The sequence below is a fragment of the Simochromis diagramma genome, unplaced genomic scaffold, assembly GCF_900408965.1.
Source record: "Simochromis diagramma unplaced genomic scaffold, fSimDia1.1 OVJJ01000606.1, whole genome shotgun sequence".
Lineage (NCBI taxonomy): Eukaryota > Metazoa > Chordata > Actinopteri > Cichliformes > Cichlidae > Simochromis > Simochromis diagramma.
Window position 1 is genome coordinate 293167 of NW_024387233.1, and position 22150 is coordinate 315316.

At 38.7% G+C, this 22150-nt stretch overlaps 1 protein-coding gene and 2 long non-coding RNA genes across 6 annotated transcripts in view; 2 read left to right on the forward strand and 1 right to left on the reverse strand.

Moving 5' to 3' along the window:
• LOC120746915 lies at nt 1–1672 on the forward strand. The gene is made up of 2 exons (XR_005698976.1): nt 1–599; nt 1576–1672. It is a non-coding gene; the product is annotated as an uncharacterized LOC120746915 (long non-coding RNA).
• Nucleotides 1673–7407: 5735 nt separating this feature from the next.
• Nucleotides 7408–14288, forward strand: LOC120746891. Its single transcript, XR_005698962.1, has 5 exons — nt 7408–7516; nt 11434–11586; nt 12037–12147; nt 12775–12851; nt 12931–14288. It is a non-coding gene; the product is annotated as an uncharacterized LOC120746891 (long non-coding RNA).
• A 795-nt stretch (nt 14289–15083) lies between these two features.
• The window catches only part of LOC120746885 (phospholipase D1-like), a 55176-nt gene continuing 48109 nt past the window's right edge, over nt 15084–22150 (reverse strand). For all 4 annotated transcript variants that reach the window (XM_040052393.1, XM_040052394.1, XM_040052395.1 and 1 more), the window contains exons 24-26: nt 20718–20871; nt 19800–19917; nt 15084–19541 (exon numbers count right to left, since the gene is read on the reverse strand). In XM_040052393.1, the coding sequence (XP_039908327.1) occupies nt 19317–19541; nt 19800–19917; nt 20718–20871 (497 nt within the window). In that variant the 3' untranslated portion in view covers nt 15084–19316. The remainder of the gene's footprint in view (nt 19542–19799; nt 19918–20717; nt 20872–22150) is intronic.

The following is a 22150-nucleotide window of genomic DNA, read 5'->3' on the forward strand; positions in this document are numbered from 1 at the left end:
AGGACCAACATGGAGCGAGAAGTCAGCGCTCTCAGGAGGCCGACAAACCTCACAGAAGAAAGGGAGAGAAAACACACACCTGTGACGAGTGTGGGAAGGAGTTTACTGTGAAGTATAAACTAGAACGTCATCAGGTCATCCACACTGGAGAGAAACCGTACAGTTGTGATGAGTGTGGAAAGACTTTTTCCTGGAAGCTTTCCCTAAAAGCACACCAGGTCATTCACAGTGGAGTTAAAGCGTACAGCTGTGATCAGTGTGGCAGAGCTTTTTCTCGCAAGAGCAGCTTACAGCGGCATCTAGTTAGTCACTCTGGAATTAAGGCATACAGCTGTGAGATTTGTGGAAAAACCTTCAGCCGGCCGTTCAGCCGAACCATACACCTACGCATTCACACCAGACATGATGTGTACTGGTGTGATCAGTGTGGCAAACAGTTTATAACAGACACACAATTACATGGCCACATGTTTACCCACACTGAGGAGAGACCTCATAAATGTGACCTGTGTGCGAAGACTTTTAAAACTATACATTACCTGAGACGACACCAACAGATCCACACCAGAAAGAGACTCTCCAAGTGCAGTTACTGTGAGGTATGTATTTATATTGTTATCTTGTCATTTTAGCCTGACTGTTTGGAAAAACTCTGCTCATTAAACTGTGTTAGCATGTTAGCAATTCTACTGCATGGAAAAGCAGCTCTGAGTGATTATTCAGATTTTCATTTCAGTTATGATTTTTGTTTACACGATCATGAAAAACTAAAAGTGCTGAAAATAGATATGATGGCGTTATTTAATGTTCAGGTAGTTTCGTGCCTTATCGTGGCATTAGGGCGGGACAATATGGCCCAAAAATATTTTTCACGATATATATATATATATATATATATATATATATATATATATATATATATATATATATATATATATATATATATATATATTTGAAAATTTGCAATAGCAACATAACTGATGATATAATTGACGTGAGACAAAATACTTTACAACTCCACAACATTATTAGTGAAAAAAAAGACATGAATTTATTTTGTATATAAAAATTTAACAGTGCAAATGCAAATTCCTTGCTAACATTTTAACCAAATGGCATTTCTAGTGGAAATTGGCTGACATATCCTCAGCATAACCATGTATAATATCCACAAAACTTTGTATCATAAAACTGAAGTGTCCCGTATTCTCTGGACCATAAGGTGCATTAAGCAAAACAAAATGGTCAGATAAGTCAAGCTTTACTCAACTCATTCTTCTTGCTTCCTCCACTTCCGTACCATTGATTCATTAATGTTGAATTCTCTTGCAGCTGCTCTATTCCCATGTTCTAATGCGTGGCTGACAGCCTTGACTTTGAAATCAGTTTCATAAGCATGTCTCTTAACAGGTGCCATTTTGGGGTCCTTATACACACAACATACGGCAATATTATGTTAAAGCACTGTACGTATTACTCTGCAAGGCTCCTGACTACAGTAGCCCGTAGTGCTCCAACAATCCATCAAGGATGCAGCTTCGTACTGACTTACACTGTCTTTGTGTCTTTGTTTAGAAGCAGAGCGACACAGGTGGATCCAGTTCTCAACCCTGTCATCACTGTGGTGGTGGGAAAGACTTCCTCTGTGACCTTTGTGGGAGAACTTTCATTCTTCAGCGAAGCCTAATACTACATCAACGTAGACACACTGGAGAAAAACTGAACTACTGCAAAGAATGTGGGAGAGGCTTCCCCAAACCAAGTGACTTAAAACAACATGAACTGATTCACAGTGGGGTTAAAAATCACCTCTGTGATCAGTGTGGGTCATCCTTCATTAGTGCCAGTAGCCTTAAAATACACAAACGTGTCCACACAGGAGAGAAACCATACAAGTGCAGACACTGTGACAGAAGCTTCTCATGTTCATCTGCTTGTAACCATCATGAACGTACACACATGGAAGGAAACTACAGCTGTGACCAGTGTGACAAGAGCTTCAGGAATCTCAGTTCATACACCACACACAAACGATCCCACGTTACTAAAAAACTGTTTCACTGTTACCAATGTGCCAAAACATTCACCTCATTGTCTGCTCTGTGCAAACATCAGCGTGATCACTCAGGGCTGAAATCACTCCCATCACTGGATCACAGTGAATCTGCAGAGACAGAAAGATCCTCTGGTTTCAGGGTCAGACTCAAAACCCTTGAGATCAGGCTCCACAGAGTTCAGATGGAATCTCCTGTAAAGATCTAATCAGGTAACTTTGAATGAAAATGTTCTGCTACTTAAATTTTAAGCTTTCTACACTGTTCTGCGTCAGTGTTCGTGGCGAATGGTTAGCTTTGTTCCAGCAGTTGGATGAACAAAACTGTTGTCATGTTATCAAGTTTTTATTGCATGTGTTTTAAAACATGTTCTGCAGATGTTTTCTTGTTCAGGCTGTGCTCTGAAATTCTGGAACGGTAAAATAAAAAATTAAAATAAACTGTTTGAGCCGTGATTTCACTTCCTGTATTTCAGAGTGAAGACTGAATTGACAAATGGAAACATGTTTACAGTCAGATGAACTGTTTTCACTAGCACAGATGGAGGTTTATTAGAGGAGACTTGGCTGTTCTCTACTCGCACTGAACAGGGTTCCTGCAGCTTATTAAAAATCTGACCTAAAATAAGATCTTTAAAATCATCACTTTTTTATTTAGTTTTAGACTATAGAACAAAGAAAAAAGGTAATGCTCATACACACCCAGCACACTGAGCAAACAAAATTTCAGTAACTTAATCTCTGATTTAACAGCTATACACTGTTGGAGTCAAATTGTTAAATGTTGCCATTATTGTACTTAAACTTGTAAGTCTTGGTTCAAACTAGAGATGGCACGATACCACTTTTTTATGTCCGATACCGATATCATAAATTTGGATATCTGCCGATACCGATATGAATCCGATATAGTGTTTTTTAATCAACAAAACTGTTTTTTTTTTAAATATCTTGCTGCATTTTGTATAAGTTCATACTCAAGTTTAAAACAACAACAACACTAAAGCTATTCTGTTATACCTGTATGCAAAAAAAAATATTTCATAGTTCAGCAACACTGATCAATCTAATAAACTTAAACCTACACCATCCTCCCTATTCTGGTATTTTAAAGAGTACTTAGCGTAAATATTAAGCAACCTAACTAATAGGGTTCCAACTCCCAGCAACAACAAAAATAAAAAAATAAAAAATAGGGAACCACCCCTCACGCTCCATCTCGTGATGCTTAATCGACGTAATCAACCTTAATTTGATGCAGTGTGAAAAAAAATGCACAGAAATCAATTATTTTTCAAGAAATATTAAATAGATTCAACATCTTTCTTCAACAAAATTGCAGACTGCACAGATGGTACCTTCCCAAAGGAAAAAGGACTATAGCTTACTAGGGTATATTAGACTTAATAGTTACTATATACAGTAATTGACTTCTATTCCTTTTACATCAAATTAAAACTTTGGGTGTCAGATAATTATTTATTAAAAGCTCGACATTTTAAATGAGAATAAGAAAGAAAAGTATGTCTTTGTGCCCCCTTTTCCCTGTTAATGCCCTATCGGCCCCCCTGGCTAAACTTTGCTAGATCCGCCCCTGCACAGTTACCAGCCGTCAGCTACGTAGAAAAAGATCCTGGTGTAGAAAGTAATATTAAATACATTCTAACAACAGCTGATCAAGCTTAAACGTGCTGCTGTTGTTCAGCCGCTGGTTTCCTCTTTCTGGTGCAAAGTGGGCCAAAAACAAAGAAGAGAGACGGACTCGCGACAGAAAAGCCGATCAGCTGATCGTTAAGCAGTTTCATGATTGAAGTAGCAGCAAGAAGAGGCAGTCGCTTGTTAAGCTTAACGCAGGAATGCTTTACAAACATTCAGAGATGAACTTACACACTTGCTTTACTTCTCTCGGGGATAACTTTGTCGGAGATGAACTGCCGGGTTGCTAGCGAAGCTCCAAATGCTATCCAGACCACCGACAGGTCCCGCATGCTGCAGCCGCTCTATCACGTGATGCATACTGCTCCGACGTGCTAACGTTCTGAGGTGAGTTACGGCGTGTTGCAAGTTTTTCGAGGTGCTTTCGTGATATTTAATGGATCGGATTACATTTTTTATTTTTCTCCGATATCCGATCCAGTAATTTAGGTCAGTATCGGACCGATACCGATACGTAATATCGGATCGGTCCATCTCTAATTCAAACTATGTGATAAAAGACATTCCTTTGTTTCTGACCCCCTCCCCAGCCTGTTGAATGGTGTGGGGGAGGCTGTAGTGTGTTATTATAGTCACATCCTATGTGACTATAATACACAAATAAAAGGCTGCAGGGGAAGCTGGTTCTTTGGACTCGTTTGACACCAAGGGCAGAGGACTGCTGCCGTCCAGCTCCCTTTGCTAGCAAGTAAAATCGATCGATCACTGTTCATCTTGCTTCGTTAACAGGAATAAGTCTGAACTAGCGGGCCTGTGAAAGCGCAGACATAACAACACACACGTCCCATCTATGCCTCTGCATTGAACCATATCCTCTCTCTCAGATCGCAGGGCAAGTAGTCCACCAGAAGTCGCCATATGTCCATGAAATTATGGTCACTATCCACTTAAATTTGCACTGAGCCATTCAGAGGGCAGAATGATCAAATTTCTTTGCAACACTAAGTTACAGTAGGGGGACTGCTCCTTAATCCAGTTCAATAACATCTCCGTATGTTAAACATAAGCTTATTTAATAACGTGGATCTCTTTTTGTCCAGATTTTTATTCAGAGTCAGCAACTGTGGTAAGAATTGATCCAGATCTTTACAGATCTTATAATTTAGTATCGAGTTCATTTCCTTGTTTACCAACATTGGGAAGGTTACTTTTAAAATATATTCCACTACAGATTACAGACTACATGACCCAAAATGTATTTTGTAACGTATGTTACTCAGTGAGAGTAATGTATTCTGAATACTTTGGATTACTTAATATATTATCACGGTTTTTACAACCACATGAATGCACTATTGCTGTGTGATTTATTACTATAACTGAGACTATTACCAATACCAACTAGATTTTTCAATCTTAATATAAAATTAGTAACAGTAGCATGACTTGGGTAAGGCTGCACTTTTTGCAGTGATCTCATATAGAAAACAATTTCTGTATGTTATATTTTGTTTTATGTTTGCTTTTTGTCCGCTTTCAGAACTGCAGAACTTCAGAAACATGATTATTTGCAGCTAGCAGGTTGTTAATGCTATCTATCAAGTCTAACAGTCTATGAACTAACCCAGAGCTTCTCAAAGTGTGGGGCCTGCCCCCTGGGGGGAGGGGGGGGGGGGGGGGGGAGCAGGCCCCTGAAACTGAATTTGCATATGCAGGGCACAAACATTCACCTCCCACATGTAGCAGATAAAGTCTCATCATTTGTCAGAAAACTTGAGATGTGGCAGCTGTGAGTGAAAGGTGAAAATGTTGACTCAATTGTGAATTTAAAATTATTCATGTAAGACAAGAAACTGCAGAACAAAGTAATCTCATGCATGAAACAACACGTCCGGCCTTCAGAAACAATTCCAGAGATATTTCCTGGTGCGGAATTCCAAAGACTACGACTGGGTCTGTGGCCCCTTCAACCCCTGCTGACATCAGCGCATCGTAGGAGGAACAGTTGATTGATCTCATCTCTGATTCATCAAAGAGGCTGCAGTTTAATTCAAAGACTCTGCCTGCTTTTTGGATTGGAGTCGAGAAAGATTACCACTGCTGGGTAAAACTTCCGTCCTTCTGCCACATCCTACTTACTCTGCTTTTCTGCTGTGGCTTCAATCAAGAGGAAATATCGATCAAAGCTGGACATTGAAAATTAAATCAGAGTGGCAGTCTCAAAACTGCAACCCAGGTTTGAGAAGATCTGGAGCAACAGGCAGGCTCAAATCAGTCACTCAAAAATGTGAGGATTAAATTTGTTATTTTTGCACAACAATGTTGTTTTCTTCTCAGGGAGTTGTTTATGTTTTTAAACCCATTTTGCACAGAGAGGCATTTTTTGAAAAATGTATTGATAGCAATGTTGAATATTCTTACACAGGAACAAAACCCAACTACACATAAAATAATGACACCATAAAGATGTTTTTTCTTTCTGTGATTTCAAAGACGTAGTTTATTGCAACCTGTAATTTATTGCAGTTTACTATTGTATTGAAGTTTGGGAACCACTGTGTTAAAAGCTGTGACACAACGAGGTAAAACAATGCACACAGAGCTCATCGTCCCAACAACAGCTGAATCTAACTAATGAGATGAGGAAACAAAGAACATAACCTTCCAAAATAAAACATGTGAAGTAACTGAAGAAAGAAAATCCAGATTATGAATGAAGTAAATACAAAGGACTTGACACAGAGAGTGACAGAAGCTTAACTAAACAAAAAGGGGAAAATAATGATTATAAACTAGTACAGAGCAAGATAGTAAAAACTAGCAGGACTCAAATTATATGTGCATTTAGAATTATAATGCTTGTTTCACTGACTTACTTGCCAAATAACCAAATTAATGATTTTCTTCAACATTAATTTCCTGTGTTGTTTGCAATAATGTTGAATTGTACTGTTAAATTTGTTTTGTTTCTCTTTGTTTATATCATATTAGTATAACCAGTCATCATAATTTTATAATCTCTCTGATTTGAGTAGGCAGTATGCATACATTTGAATGCTTGTATACTCCATACATGCATGTATACATATGCATGTAGGAACATAATTTCTTTATAGTTTTCCATTACTTAACAGCATAAATTGATACTTTGTTGTTCATACCAGTTTTGTTTTGAGGTTCAAATCCTGAAAATTGGGCCTTCAATTGCATTTTAAAATCTTTGTAAGGTCGTCTCATTAAAAAGTGTTTCAGAGGCAAAGAAGCTAAAAAAAAAATTGACAGCACCTTATAAAAACACATTAAATTACAGTGTAGATGTAAGTAATTTATGTAGTTTGTAACTTCTAAATAAGTGCAAACACTGGGTCACCCTCAGTACCATGCCATAACCTTACCATCTATTATAATAATTTACTATATTATAGAGTTGCTTGCATCATAACTGTGATTTATTTTGGTGTGCACAATGAATTTTCCACTGCTTAAATATCAAATAACAGAATTTGTAACATTTTCCACCACTATTATGAGCCTGACGGATTAGATGCAAACAACTTCGTTACCTAACTCAGCATACCTGTTTTCAGTGACGCAGGGTGAGGTTTATCAAATGAGGCGACTTGGCTATTTTCCAGATTGAAATTCCTCTTCGTGCAGGTGTTCTATAGGAGTGGCAAAGTTAACTTGGCAAATGATCAAAAATCTCAAGTGTCAAAGAACCAGTTGAAAAGAGCAGAAAACTGAGGACATTTCTGATTTGGCTTTGGGATGTCGGAGGAGAAGCTGAAATCCAAACTACAACTGAGGGTAAGTGCTGACAATGCTGCAGTCAGAGCGGTATCACAGTGTGTTTGTGTAAAGTTTGCTTCCTGTGATTCTCTTCTTTATCAGGAACCATTTTTGAAAGAAGAATGAAACTGTTATTATTAGTTTTATTGCCAGATTTACTAAAACTCGATCATCAGCCACACTTCAAATCCCAGAAAGGCCCAAAAGCCTGAGCTCATAAGTATGTATGAGATGGTTTATGTTACACAATTTGAAACTGGCAAAGTTCAAACCTACTGAAACAGACTTTGGAGTATCAAAATGTTCTATAGTTAAATTACAGGATCAGAGATTCAAGATTTTTATTTGCCATTTGCGCAGAGCTCTCCGGGCCAAGTTACATTTTTACAAGATTAAAAACAAAGCAACTAATGGATCAATCATCTCAATCATCATGTTTACTATATACAAAAACACTGTACAGAGAGGATGGTAATGCACTTCTTAGTACTGCAAACATAACATTGCACATTTACACAAATCTGTTTCAGTGAGTATACTGCAACATCAGTCAGTGACTTAATCCCAATGTACATTTGAAGTGAGGTAGTGTTGTGTTATTTTAAGTGTTCAGTGTTTTTTGTTTTGCCATCAGTCGTACAGTGCCGGGGAGGAAGCTGAAAAACCTTGTTCTGTGTGTGACGATGCTGACCGATCTGTTGTGTCTCACGTTGTATGTGCCGTTTTTGTGTCGGAGCAGAGGGTGAGCTGGATGGTGTGAGGAAGAAAGAAAGTAATTATTTCTGCAAATCTCATGTTTTCCAGCTAAATCTGTGACTTTTAACATCTTACGCACTAATGTGCATCAGTTTCTGTGGTGCAACAAATGGGTGAAGTTTGTGAACCACAGTTTTGCTTTGTCTGTTTTGCCGTTATTTGTGTTGGGCATTGTGGATCAGCACCTGCCCTCTTTGCTTAAATAAGATCAAATCTCTTTATCTCTGGCTCTTTATAGCCTGATCCCACTTTCAGAGTCCAGAGTACAATGAAGCAAATTTTACTTTTCCAAGGTTTCTTTTAATAATAATAATGGATTGCATTTATATAGCACTTTTCGAGACCCTAAAAGCACTTTACAGTTGCACTATTCATTCACACACTGGTGGAGGTAAGTTACAGTTGCCACAGGACAAATTGACAGAAGCGAGGCTGCCATATCACACCATCAGCCCCTCTGGCCAACACCAGTGGGCAGTAGGTGAAATGTCTTGCCCAAGGACACAACAACCAAGACAAACACAGCTGGGGATCGAACCAGCAACATTCTGGTTACAAGAGGAGCGTCTCAACCCCTGAACCACTTTTCCATAGATGGCTTTACTGACCTGCCTTAGTTTTGCTGTGCAGCTCCTTTTGTAATCTAGCTAACTCAGTTTTGTCTGCTGCTCAGTGGGAACACTAAATTACAGCAGTTCAACGAGCTTTTCGTGACCTGTGGTGCACTCCCACGCTTCTCTTATTTCTTTAAAAGTAAAACCTACACAGGTGCACATCCACTCAAAATTTGTACGACAACTCTCCAAACTAGAGCTCCATCTGAGTTGAAGTTAATCTGTTAGTTATTCTCCTTATTGACTGATTAGTGGTTTGTTTGGTTTATATTTTGTGAAATAATGAAGAAGATGCATCAAAACCAAGTTGTTGTTTCACTGACACAAAGATAATGAAATTTTTTTGCTAAATCTGAACAACTGACATGTTGTTTTGGGGTTTTACTTTTTTTTATTGAATTCAGCTGACAACAATGTGTATATTTTACACATGTTTGTATGGGATATTGTATTTGTTTTAAATGTTATATACCTATGTGGTATGTGACTTTTGTTGCTATGATGCCAGGTCTCTCTTGGAAATGAGATTTTTAATCTCAATGAGATTTTTTACCTGGATAAATAAAGGATTAATAAAAACATAGAATAAGGAGAAGAAGAAGAACAATAATATATGAAAGATAGCCGTCCAACTTGCTTTTCCATGATCTCAGACTTCAGATCAAGTGGAAATATTTTGGGCTTATGAAGCAAGACTTGTACTGGTATTCTAAGGATATTGCCTGAAAGTTTTAAAACAAGCACAATGTTTTCAACCGTTTGCAGCCAACAGGGGAAAAACTTAGGAATAAAGTTGCTTCTAAGAGAGTTTTGTATCGGTGAAAGACAAAAACCTACAACCAGGCGTTCGTGTTACCTGTGCAAAAGATGGTGACGACAACTTTTTCCAGCAATGCGATTGGAAAATGTAAATGCTGGGAAAAAAGTAGAAATTCTTGTGGCTATAGGAAAATCATTATTGATTTCTAAAGCTGGACAAACATGAGGAATTCAAATGAGAGCAGAGGAAAGAAAGGCAAGCTGCGCTTAATTGTTCAGCACCTTTCAGACACGAGCTCGACATTCTTTACATAACCTGAGGTGGAAAATAATGATCTTATCTAGAAGAAGCACGAATGGGATGGATGGGATTTATGTGAGAGTTTAGGCTTGAGTTTCCGTGACAGCCTTCGCTTTAAGAGTATTATTTGTTTTGTTTTGTTCTTTTTTTTTACTTCTCTGTCTTGAAAGTGAAATTAGAACTCAGACATCGCAGGCAGGGGTCGACAGTCAAGCTCAGAATTATTTGATAAGCGATTTCTCAGTAATAGTTAGAGCGCCACCTAGTGGGACGACTATAATCATCATTGAACAAGATGAAATTTTAGCTCGTGGTTCTACGCATGAATTCCATCAATGTGACATCAGATCAGACGTGATGGGTGTAGGTGTTGGGTGTGGCTCGATGCGCCGGGGTGCGAGGGCCCCTCATAACGCCTCTTGCAGATTTAATTATAAATGTAACGGAGAAAAATGGAGCATCTAAGAAATAACAATTTGCAACTGATGAAAATATAAAAGTATAAATATAAAAATATCAAATGAATATAAAATTGCTTTTGTATGGGCTCGTGTTTACTGACAGTCATGTTTCCGACCACCTGTTTAAATTTTGTGTCTGAAGAAAACGTTGTCCAGGGTGAAAGCAGGTGTGGGAACTTAATTGTGCTGTCAGTGAAAATGAAACAGTTTCTACTTGTTTCTACCTGATGCATGACCAAAGAACTCTGCTCTTCATTCATCTGTGTAAAATGAAACTGACATTTTGTGTGTTGACTTTTTTTTTATGTTTTTTTAGTTTGTTAGCAGCTTGTAGTCTCTCGTAGAGCAGTTCTGGCCTCCGCAGCCCATATTTAACACCCCTGCTCTGAATCATTGCAGTCAGTGAGTGTGACGCTATCAGTGTGAAGTACTTAGCTGCCTTTACTCAGTTACTCCTCTGTTTTTTTCTATTTTTTACATTTAATATGTTAAATGCAAAAAATAGAACAAAAAAAAAAGAAGATAAAAAATACAGTTGTTGTTCTGGAGGGCAGCACGGTGCTGTGGTGGTTAGCACTGTTGTCTCACAGCAGGAATGTCCTGAGTGTGACTCCACTGGCTGGGTCCTCCTGTGTGGAGATGGCATGTTCTCCCCATGTGTCCAAAAACATGCATTTAGTGGGGTTAGGTTAATTGGTGATTCTAAATAATAATGAAAGGGCATGCATATAAAAAATATTATTAATAAACCAACAAAATGTATTTTTTTTAATGAATAATTACATGGATGAGCATGAATGGTTGTCTCTTTCTATGCGTTAGCCCTGTGACAGTTTTGGATGGATGGATGTCATAAATCACGCGGAAGCAGCTTTTTCTCAGAAATACTTAGATGCTATGCTGTAACTATAATTATTCGTGGAGCTCATAAGATGTAATGAATGTAATGAAGTGGTTCCACATTCTTACAGACTAAACCATCTGCCTACTTCCTCTAACAGTGAACAGTTTTGCTCAGTTGTTTATCTTCCTGATCTCATTCAGGTGCTTTGAACCAGTCAAAATGGCGCCCCGTGAAGGATACCAGGATGGAAACATCGCAGAGAAGCACATAGCAGAGACTGGAGCGACCAGCTGGTCCACATTCACAAAGCGTCCCATCAGTCGGTGCTTCAGTTATCACCGCAAACATACAGAGTGAGACAACATTTAACATTCAGCTGTTACAGTGACACGAGAAGCTGGCTGTTCCGAACGTGGATCCGTACATGTGTAAAATCTCTTAATACCAACCAGTCTTGAGAATAAATGCACTAAATGTAAAGGATGATTAAGAGCTGGTGGTCACAGTGCCCGTGCACGATATTCTTGACTTTCTATTTGAAACTATCTGCAACTGACTATAGATTGATGCCAGCTGTATGTAGAAAATGTCCCAAAGAAGTAACATGGTGCAAACTGTTAAATATAGCTTATAACTTCTAAGTAATAAAACACAAACTTGTTTCAGTTCAGCACACTCCGAGGGCAGCTGCTAAATCCTCAACCCTCGAATGACTCTGACTTTATTGATCTTCTGTACTTTTACTGCAGCCAGGCAACATTTTTCTCTTTTAGCCAAAGTGACTGAGTGAATCTGTCTTTCAGTGATGAGCTACAGATGGACGCACCGAAGTTTCCCACAGCCAAGTTTCTGCTGATGAAACACAACTGCAACCAGGAGCTGATCGGATCTAAATTGGAGAATGAAATTGTGAAGTAAGCATCAATTCCCTGTCTTTGTTCTTGCTTTCTGATACCTTTATTGAGAAAATGCTAGCTGGTCTAAAATTAGAGGTAACTCCAAGTGTACAAAGTTCATGAAGCAAAACAACAACCAAACTCCAGCAAACACCAGGATCAAACAGGCACAAAGTCAAAGTAAAATAGGACGTGACCTAAAAAGGGCTTGAGGACAAGATTCAGTGTGACTCTGTGGGGAGACTAAAACATAATACAAAGAAAGAGATATAAATACAAATCTCAACCATTCTTAACTAATACAACAACTCAGTGCTGATGGCTGTTCCTCCCTGAGCCTGGTTCCATTGGAGGGTTCTTCCTGTTAAAAGGCAGTTTTTCCTTCCCCGCTGTCGCCAAGTGCTTGCTGTGATTTTCTTTAGGATAAATTACCTTTCAGTAGAAAGTCCTGTTGTGATTTAGCGCTGTATAAATAAACCTGTACTGAACTGAACTTTCTTCATTGTTTGCTTAGTGTTTCCCTGTTGTTTTCAGATTTTGTGCAATGCTAAGCTAACCGGCTTCTAGCTGGAACGTCATATTGACAAACTGCGTTGTGTAACAGTTTCAGTGCACTGTTTATAAATGCATGACTTCTTTTTACAGACCTCCGTGTGTGAGGACAAACAGTAGACGTTTTCCCCCCGATTTATAGAGTCCAACCTGAACCTTTGAAAAGACACGTAAGTTTACTTCCTCCTGATCACATTAAACCATGTTGTCTTTTTAATCATATATGCATAATGGAAATATATTTCACAGGTCATGCCTAAGATGAGGAATGAAATCCTTGAGAAGCTCGATCGATTCTTGTAAATCTCCTGCCAAACTCAGAGGGGCATGAAAAGCGAGACTGCCGTTACAGTTGCTGTAAAAAGTAACTAGAAAAAGACGTAAATGCCAACAAAAAAAAGAGGTGATGCTGTTCAGTTTTGATTGCGTAGATTGTATTTTTCTACATCTGTATTCTCAAGTGTCAAACGTGCATTTGAAACACATCCAAGAATCGGGCCTTAAAGGTTCATTTAACACTGTGAATGCAAAGATAGAACTGGACCAACATGCAGATGACCTGTAGTTATTTAAAGCCTCTGTGGTTTATTTCCATAAAATATGTAAAAACCTGTGAAGTACTGCAGGTGTCTCTTTATGGTGGATAGTCTTTGATACCAGGGTCACGGTTTCCTACCAACAGATTGATTCCCATCATCTTTCCTTATAAGGCAGTGTTGGATGTTTGTTTGTTATGCGTTTTTCATTTCATGTCAACAAATTCCATAAGAAGATTTCTTTAATACTTCAGGTGATTGCTGTGAGTTTTATCAAACAGGGAGAATTTGTCAGTGCTCACTTTCACATCTGGAGTAATCCACATCTGAGTTTTTTGACAATGATCAGCCCAGCGTCACAGAGGAGTGACAGTGTTAATGGGCTTCTTATGGAATTTTAAATGTAGCCATCTGAACGTTTCCACTCGATTTCACTGATATGCTGTTTTTCTTTCATAGAGTTTGTTTGTTCTTGTTGTGGATCCAGTTCAACTGATGTTTGTATTGCGCATCACAGTTTTGTTCCATTTGACGGGAGATTTTTAAAAAGTAGTCATGTAAATAAAAACATTTAAACTGGTGTGTGTCACAGTAGATTTGAGTAAAAAGAAACTAAAGCACTGGTTTGTAACAGGGACTCAATCTTAAATGAGCTGTGGGTCCCTGCTGGCCACTTTAGTGCTAAAGTAGTACAAATAAATAAGAAAACATCCAGAAATCCAAAAATGTAGTGGGTTTTTTTTTGTCTTTTCGCTGTTTTTTTTTTTTTCATTTTAAACTGCAAATGTAAATGCAAATATTTTTCCTCACTCTTAACTGACGCCTTTCTTTAAACTGCCAAATAAACAAACTTGTGTTTTGCCTTCATATTAAATCATTTTTTGCTTTTTAAAGAAGAACAACAAACAAATCCCCCTAACAAAAAAAAGCAGCTTCAAGGGCCAAATTGCATTGTATTCCTTCACATACACGAGCCACAAGTAGGGGTGATTTTCTTTAGGATAAATTACCTTTCAGTAGAAAGTCCTGTTGTGATTTAGCGCTGTATAAATAAACCTGTACTGAACTGAACTTTCTTCATTGTTTGGTCAGTTCACGTGTTTTCCTGGTGCTTTCAAATTTTGTGCAATGCTAAGCTAACCGGCTTCTAGCTGGAGTTTCAAACCAGGAGTTTCAGACCCCTGATTTGAAAGAAAGGATTTATTTTTTTTAAGTAACACTTCCATCATGTGACAAAAGAAAGGCAGGGAAGCAGAATGAAATGATTAATATTTAAACAAGTTTCCAAACATTTACCAATAAATGAAGCCATAAAACTACTCACATTAATCACATTAATTTCAGCATTTCATGTTATGAATTTAGCATTTTTGTCAGTTTTAAAGACATTTATGCATTTTATAACTTTGAGAAATAGATGATGAGAATTTAAAAATGTATACGATGTTATTAAGAAATAAAAGGTGTTTTTAAATGTATTTTTCTACAGTGGCTTCTTAGCTGGATGTTCCTATTTCACAAACTTTAAACTTTCCATTTTAATTACAGGAAAAAAAATGTTAATCTTTTATGAATAAAAAGAAATTTGGAATTTCATTCAACAAAAAAGAACAATGGTGATATCATGAAAAAATATGTATTTCCATATAAGGGTTTAAATCCTAAAGAATTAGACTTTGATAATGAAAACATTTTAATATTTAACATCGTAGGTGCTGAACAGCCCATATAGATCCAGCACAGTGAGTGCTTGTGCCTCTGTGTAGATTGACAGAAAACTCTAAAGATGCTACTGAGCGTCGCAGTATAAGTCTGAGTTGAACTGAACTAAGGAATCACTGAACAACACGATCAGATGCTTTTCAATGACTTGTTAACACCTCATTTATTTAATCCATCATTTCAAAAAGCAACACATGATGTGGTACTGCAGATCACTTTAAGGGGCTGCCACAAAGAAACAAACTGTGCAAATAGTGCATTTTTATAGAGATACAGCAAAAACAAAGGCAGACGAGAGAAAAGCTGAGATTCAAAGAACACGAGCAAACAGTCAGATTTCAGATATATTTTGTGTTTAAGTTGATTGATTTGAGCTCAGCCTTTTATATTTTAAGCTTCTGATTTAGATTTAATCTGATATCACAAAAGCTGAAAAGGTGAGGAGCTGAGAAAGCGCTGGACCAGGAGGTAGAAACACAGGGAGGTAGAGAGGAAGACTAAACAGAAAGAGCACACTTAAGGCCCAATTTCCAACAACATTAAAGTATCAGGTCTATCTTACAGACAGACACACCGATTAGCTTCAACAATGGCTTTAAAGAAAACTGTTCAGCTTATAAAGTTCACACGTTTGTCCGTGACGGTTTAATGGCAACGAGCTGCTGTCATGCTGTCAGCTGCAGTCAGTAAAGATCCTTACATTTCAAATTTACAGCACAAAACAGCATCATGCAGAGGAACAGACCAACGAGGAAGACACTAATAGTGATGCTGCGTTCCAGATGTGTTAGAAGATCAGAAGATTCTGATGCATGAAGCCTCATGCATCACAATCTGGTTAATCAGAAGGTATTTAACTGTAAATATTCCAAACCTGCAATAATATCTTTTGGCAACTTGAGGGGAGCAGAAACAAAGTACAAAGACAAAGCTGGTGTAATATCTTCTCGATAACGCACTTAAAGACATATTTTCCACAAGGTGAAGCCATGTTTGCATCAGTTAGGGCTGATTTGAGCAATAAAAAGGTTAAAACTGAAATTGTCTATTTTGACATTGACATGGTCACGGTGATATTTACCCAAATTTTGACATAAATCAGTCAAAGTCCACAAAGTCAATATGAAATCATGAAAGTCTTGTGGTCTGACTTCGTCGCACTTTACACCAAAGTGCAGTTCTGTTCCAAATAGGACCAACACTTAATCCAATTTCAAAGGAACGCCACAAGCATTGAAGGCTTTTGTTTGTTGGATTCTCCTCAACTCTACACAGACTATCCAAGTAGCCGATCAGTATAGTGTTACATGTAGCAGCTGAACTGTAAGAGGCAATTCTTAGAGTAGGTGGAGACCAAATATGCAGCTGAAAGAGTGAAAGTTTGACTTTTGGGGTGAATAATTGATTCAGGATTGTGAAAATGTGACAGAAGCTACTCTTTTAGATCCCCCCTGACTGTTAACACCGGATAATTTAAAATGACTAAAAGGCAGAATGCAAATAGTATCACACGTATCACAGGCAGACGTCCTGATCTAAGATAAGAGAGCTTTGATTGACTTCATGGTAGCAAAAACATGTGACTGCAGTGTCTCATGGTAGCAACGCTGCACACACAAGTTCACCAAGGCGAGATCTATCCAAGCACCGCTGTTCAATCGTTCAGTCAACCAAACATTGGGAATCACCATCTGGAACAGTGACAGACTTTGGCATCATAACTTTCCGAATTAGATTTGATGGATATTCAGCAGGCGAACTCAGTAATGGACAATCACGTGTCTTTATTCCTGCTGCTTGTCTAAACTGGCAACAGTTTGCAGACACAGTCATCACAACAACTTACTAAAGTGGTAACATGTTGTTCTACCGCCCCCTGGTGGACATAAAACATCCATTATACCAGTAACAAACCAGTATTACCTGTTAATGCAAAGTTAGCCATTGTGGGAAATTTCCGCTTTCTGACACAAAAGGAAATGCAGCAATTTAATAAACTCTTCATGCATGCTTCTCCAAAATAAAATAGCTTTGTACAAGTCTATAATTTCCTAATAGTTTCCTGGAAATAGTGACACGTTGTATGAATTGATCTCAATAACTGGAGTCTTTCTAAAAGTCAACCAATGAAAATAATTTATTACATCTAGAAAAATGTTCCCAATTACACACAAGTAATAAATTAATATTAATTATTATTTAAATCCCCCAATCACCAAGTTACAGTAGTGGTTTCCAGAAAATTATTATTAGGAAATTAGAAACCAGCAACATAGAGCTATATCAGTACAGCTGGTATAAACGTAGGTCACTTGAGGCTTAAGTCATGCAGAATCCACAGTATGAGGAATGTGTGTTAACATCAGCGTACAGTCCGTCATCTTTGGCACGTTTGATTTCCTGTTTGACATAAATATTAAAAGCAGCCACATGAGACAAGTTTAAAAGGAAAACATGTGCAGAGACGCCCGACAGCTCGATCCGGCTCTTCATCCCCGCCTCTGCTCTGCTGGATTTAACGATTTAGTGTCTTTTGAAAGCAGAAGAGTCAGAGCTGGACGTTGCATAGTGTTGTTAGAGAACGGAGGCTCAAGCTGTACTTAAAAAACAAACAAAAAAGGTAGAGTAATAGCTTCACGGTGACAGGGGAATTTCATTTTTTCCTGTAAACACGAGGCCTAGATTTTCAGGCACTGTAGAGTCCATCGCTCCCTCTGTTGCTGGTTTGTACGCCCATGTCTGTTGCTTCTGTTCAGAAGCAACCTGTGTGCACATATGAGCTCTGGGAAGCTGTGGAGTCTCTCTCAGTCTTTGAACATTGTAAGGTTAGGTTCATAGATGTTACATCACAGCTGACGCCATGCTGGAGGTGACGTTTACAAGGCTGTAAACAAAACTGCTGTATGTCTGTAACAAAGAGTCAACTCTGGTTTTTGGAGCTACTAAACACAGAAAGTAACACACACCAAAGAGCCACAACATTTAGGTCTGTCCACCTTCTGTCATAAATCTGATGGTGGATAGTCATGTTAAACATGCTCCAAACCCTCCGTTTATAAAAATGTTTCCACTATTGGCTCTGTATGATGTCACAAAGTGGGGACAGTCATAATGTGGTCACCCCAGGCTGTGAGAACAGAAGTCCTGGCAGTTTAAATGAATAACATTTGTAATTTTGATGCAATTAAAGATTCTGCCCCAGGGCCCTGGTATGTATCACGATTTCTGCAGACCAAGCTCATGCACACCTACATGCTACCATCCCTTCCAACAGCAGTGGTCTCCCCCACAAAGCAAAAACTGCCCAGGACTTGAGGTCCATGCCCGACCCTAATGACTGTCCTTTAATAATGTGGGCTACATTGATTGCTCTGCCTGCTCTGGCTCATCCTGCTGATGGTCGAACAGATTTTAGTGGAGTTTAGAAGTTTTGGCCTCTAGGTGGAGATCGTGTTCCCGGGAAGGTTTTGCGTCATGTTTCATCATGCTGGGACGAGACCGCTGCTGTCAGGGAGTGTTGGTAACATAAAAGGGTGTATGCATTTAGTCTGCAACTATCTTTTGATGGGATGCCAGGACTCAAAGCTTCTCAGCAAAGCACTGTTTTTTCACAAGATGTGATTCACTTCACCTGTCAGAAGGTTTAATGTTGTGGCTGCTAAGTGTGTATAGTCAGGTGTGGTCTCGTATATTCGTTTAGAAACTGGAGCTTATTAGAGCTTTTTCAGATTAGTGTAACTCAAACAAATGTGGGTTTGAACAAACACACAAAAGCCTGCTTGGACAAAATTTGGGGAACTGACCGCATTTTAGTTCCTGCTTTATTTACATGAGTATCCAGAAATATTTCTGCCTTAAGGGCAGACATTCCTCTAAAGCTGCAGCTTAAAGCTCATCACAGTAATTAGTAGGTGTTTCTAAATAATCTCTGATTTCTGTGATTTCCTTGTGTGACACAACCATTTTAAACGGTTTTGACCACACCTGTTTTCCTGTGGCACGCCTGTTGAGGCTGCCAGGTAATCTATTTAAATCACATAAATTGCCTGTTGTCAATACATTTATTTATCATTTAAACTTCATGTATGATTTTATCTATGGTTACTTCATTTTTCCAGTCTCTGCTCTCTGTGAACATGTCAGCATTTTTGACATCGGTCTGTGTGTTTGTGGAGAGTCTCAACTCAGGGAGATGCTGTCTTGTTAACATGCAATCATGAGCTATAATCTATGATGTGAAACAGAGATCATAACATTTAAAAAGCTCCAGCATGACCTCATCTGTTTTTGGTCAGAGCCCCGTCAGACCTCCAGAATGGCGTCAGAGTGTTTTCTATCCACCTTCCACTCAACGAACACAGACGTGCCCACTCTGCCTCAGGTCCAGACCTCCATGGGCACCATAGCCTCCTTGGAGCCGATGGGTGGAAGCAGGTTTTGTTCAGACAGGAACTGAAGAGGAAACTGAACGAGGAAGCCACGGATCTTCTTCAGCTCCTCCTGAGCCCGAGCCGGGTCCTCCTTGTCCAGGCCGGCCTTGGCCAGGTAGCCCTCCAACTCCATTATGTTACGGACGTCGCTGGATGGCAGACAGCGGAAAACCTGGAGGAGCAGGAGAGAAACAGGAGCTTGGAGCAATTTTTTCATGTCATTATTCAGGATCTATGACTGATTATGTATTTATAGTATTCCTCCATGACTGTGTGACAGCAAGTGGAAAAGTTCAGCTTTACCTTCAGCTGATATGCTTGTAGTTTTAATATTGACTAAATCGTCCATTAAATAATAGAAAACTCATGTAAAAAATATATTTTATAAAAAGAAAGAAAAAGTTGAGCTGAATACAAAGAGTACACTCACTCGCTGGTAGATGGAGGCGTTGCGAGCGCTGGTGGACATCCAGACCTCCTTGTAGAAGTGATCGCTGATTGGATCCGAAACATCGATGGTGGGATCTGTGTAAGTGCCGAGGATCGTCCTGATGGACACAGGAGGAGGGTGAGACACACAAAGATATACTGAACAATATAATAAGTAAAAACAGAGCAACAACCTGCTTTAAAATCTTTACATTTCATCATAACATTAAACAACCGAGAGACTTAAAGGGTAGAAAATGAATATAATAATCATACAAAATTTACACATTTACTTCGAGACAAACTTGAAAAGAATTTAAAAGGCAAATAAGGACTATGTATAAAAATGGATACAATATAGCATAACTTAAAGCTTAAAGGCTGCACTTCAGTCACATCTGGATTGTTTAATTTCATGGATTGAACCACATATTAAGAAGCAGTGACTGTGTGGATGTTTGCACCATCACACCTCTTTTTATCTGTTCTCTTTTTTCTTTTTGAAAGACAACAATGTAACTAACTAATCAGGATCTAGATGTCAGTATGGATGCAGAAACTCAAGTCGTGCGTGATGTGAAGGGAAATTTCCAAACTGGCAGAGGTGTGCAGTCTGAGACTGTTTGAAAGTCTGAGAAGTTTGAAATCTGCACCCAGTGAGAGGTGGTGAAGAGCAGAATCCATGTCAGAAAACAAGGAGGTTAAGAGAGCAGTAATGCACTAATATTAAATGAATCTGAAAGAGGGGTTTTGCCTCAAACACGCCCCTTCAGGCTGGGACTGAACCTCCCATTCTTTCACCACGTTAGCGTTGGACAGCTGATTTGAGAATGTATGTTTCCAGTTATCATCATCATTAAATAATCAGTGTTTCTGTCAAATAAGCCTTTCTAATGTGTAATTGCACATTTTTCAGTACTTGAAGCACTCGAGCCGGAGCTGCAGGGCGTATTTTCCCGCCTTGTACGGCTCTCCGTCCATCACCGAGTCCACCATCTCCGAGTCCTCCACGATCACCGCCACCTCGCTGTCCCGCTTTCCCAGCATGCTCCGGTCGTTGATGTTGGCAGAACCTGAAGAAACGGAGGATCAAACCAGGCGTCAGGGGACAGAAGGCACCAGCAGGGGGCGCTGCAACACTGGATTTTAGACTGTTTAGGTTTCTGCTGTTCAGGCTGTTTGCAGCTCTCTCACAGCCAGTTTGAGTGTACTGGAGGTTTTCACTTCACTTTATGTTAGAATCACATCCTAATCATAAGACCTGCAGCTAAACAAATACATTTCACTAAAACTACCACGAGACACTAAAAGACTTAATTACAATTAATTCAACAGGAGAGTTTTTTTTAATAAAAGTTTACTTTTACTTTCTTGTGCTAATTCAGTTTTTAGGGAAATGTTTTTCTTTTAAACTTGTCTTTGTGGGTGTGGGCAAAATAAAAGCACCAACTTTCCATTTAAAAACAGAGAAAAACGCATTTATTCCTAAATTTACTTACGATGCAAACAGCAACAAAACAGTCAAGACATCAGCAACATATCCTGACAGTATTATAGGATGCTGACACTGTTCAGTGGTCAAGAGTTACTGCCAACTATCACCTAAGCTTAGAGATGATTCACAGAAAAGAGATCTTGAGATGAAGTTTGGAGGAGGAAGTTCTGCTCCCTCAGATTATCTCTTTATTCTGGCCGAGTATTTTTATTTTAACCATCACTTCCCCACATTGTCAACCAATATTTATAATACTGATGTCACCACATTATCAGATAATTCTGCCTTTGAAATCTACTGTACTAACTCTCCTCCCCATCACCACCACATCCGTCTGGGTGTCAACGACTCTCAGATTATCCGTACACAACACTCTGGGCCTTTCTTATGAAAACATCTGAGAAACTCAATCATTGCCTCCCAAATTAACCCATCAGTCTCATTTTATATCTCGATATATAAAAAAGTGGCTTTAGATGACGCCACTTGTGGCCACAAGTGGCGCCCTCCCACAGTGGGTTTAAAACCTGAACTAAAAACCTCGAGATTTTAATTCAAGCGCCTGAAACTCTGAAACTGTCCACAGTAAGAAGGTAACATTTTTAAACAGCATCATTTAATATTAAAACAAACAAACAAAAATGTAATACCCTGCGTTTGGTTGTTTACATGAAATGATCCTGATGATTTTATAACACACAAACCAAGAAGTCAAATCTAAGGAATCCACTTCAGTAATTTCCTTAGATTCACTCATTTTTGTCTTTTACTTCAAACATTTATTTGCAAAAATAAGAAAACTTATTGTCTTTTACAGCTACTATGTCGTCAGTGATCAAAATAATGTATAAATTATA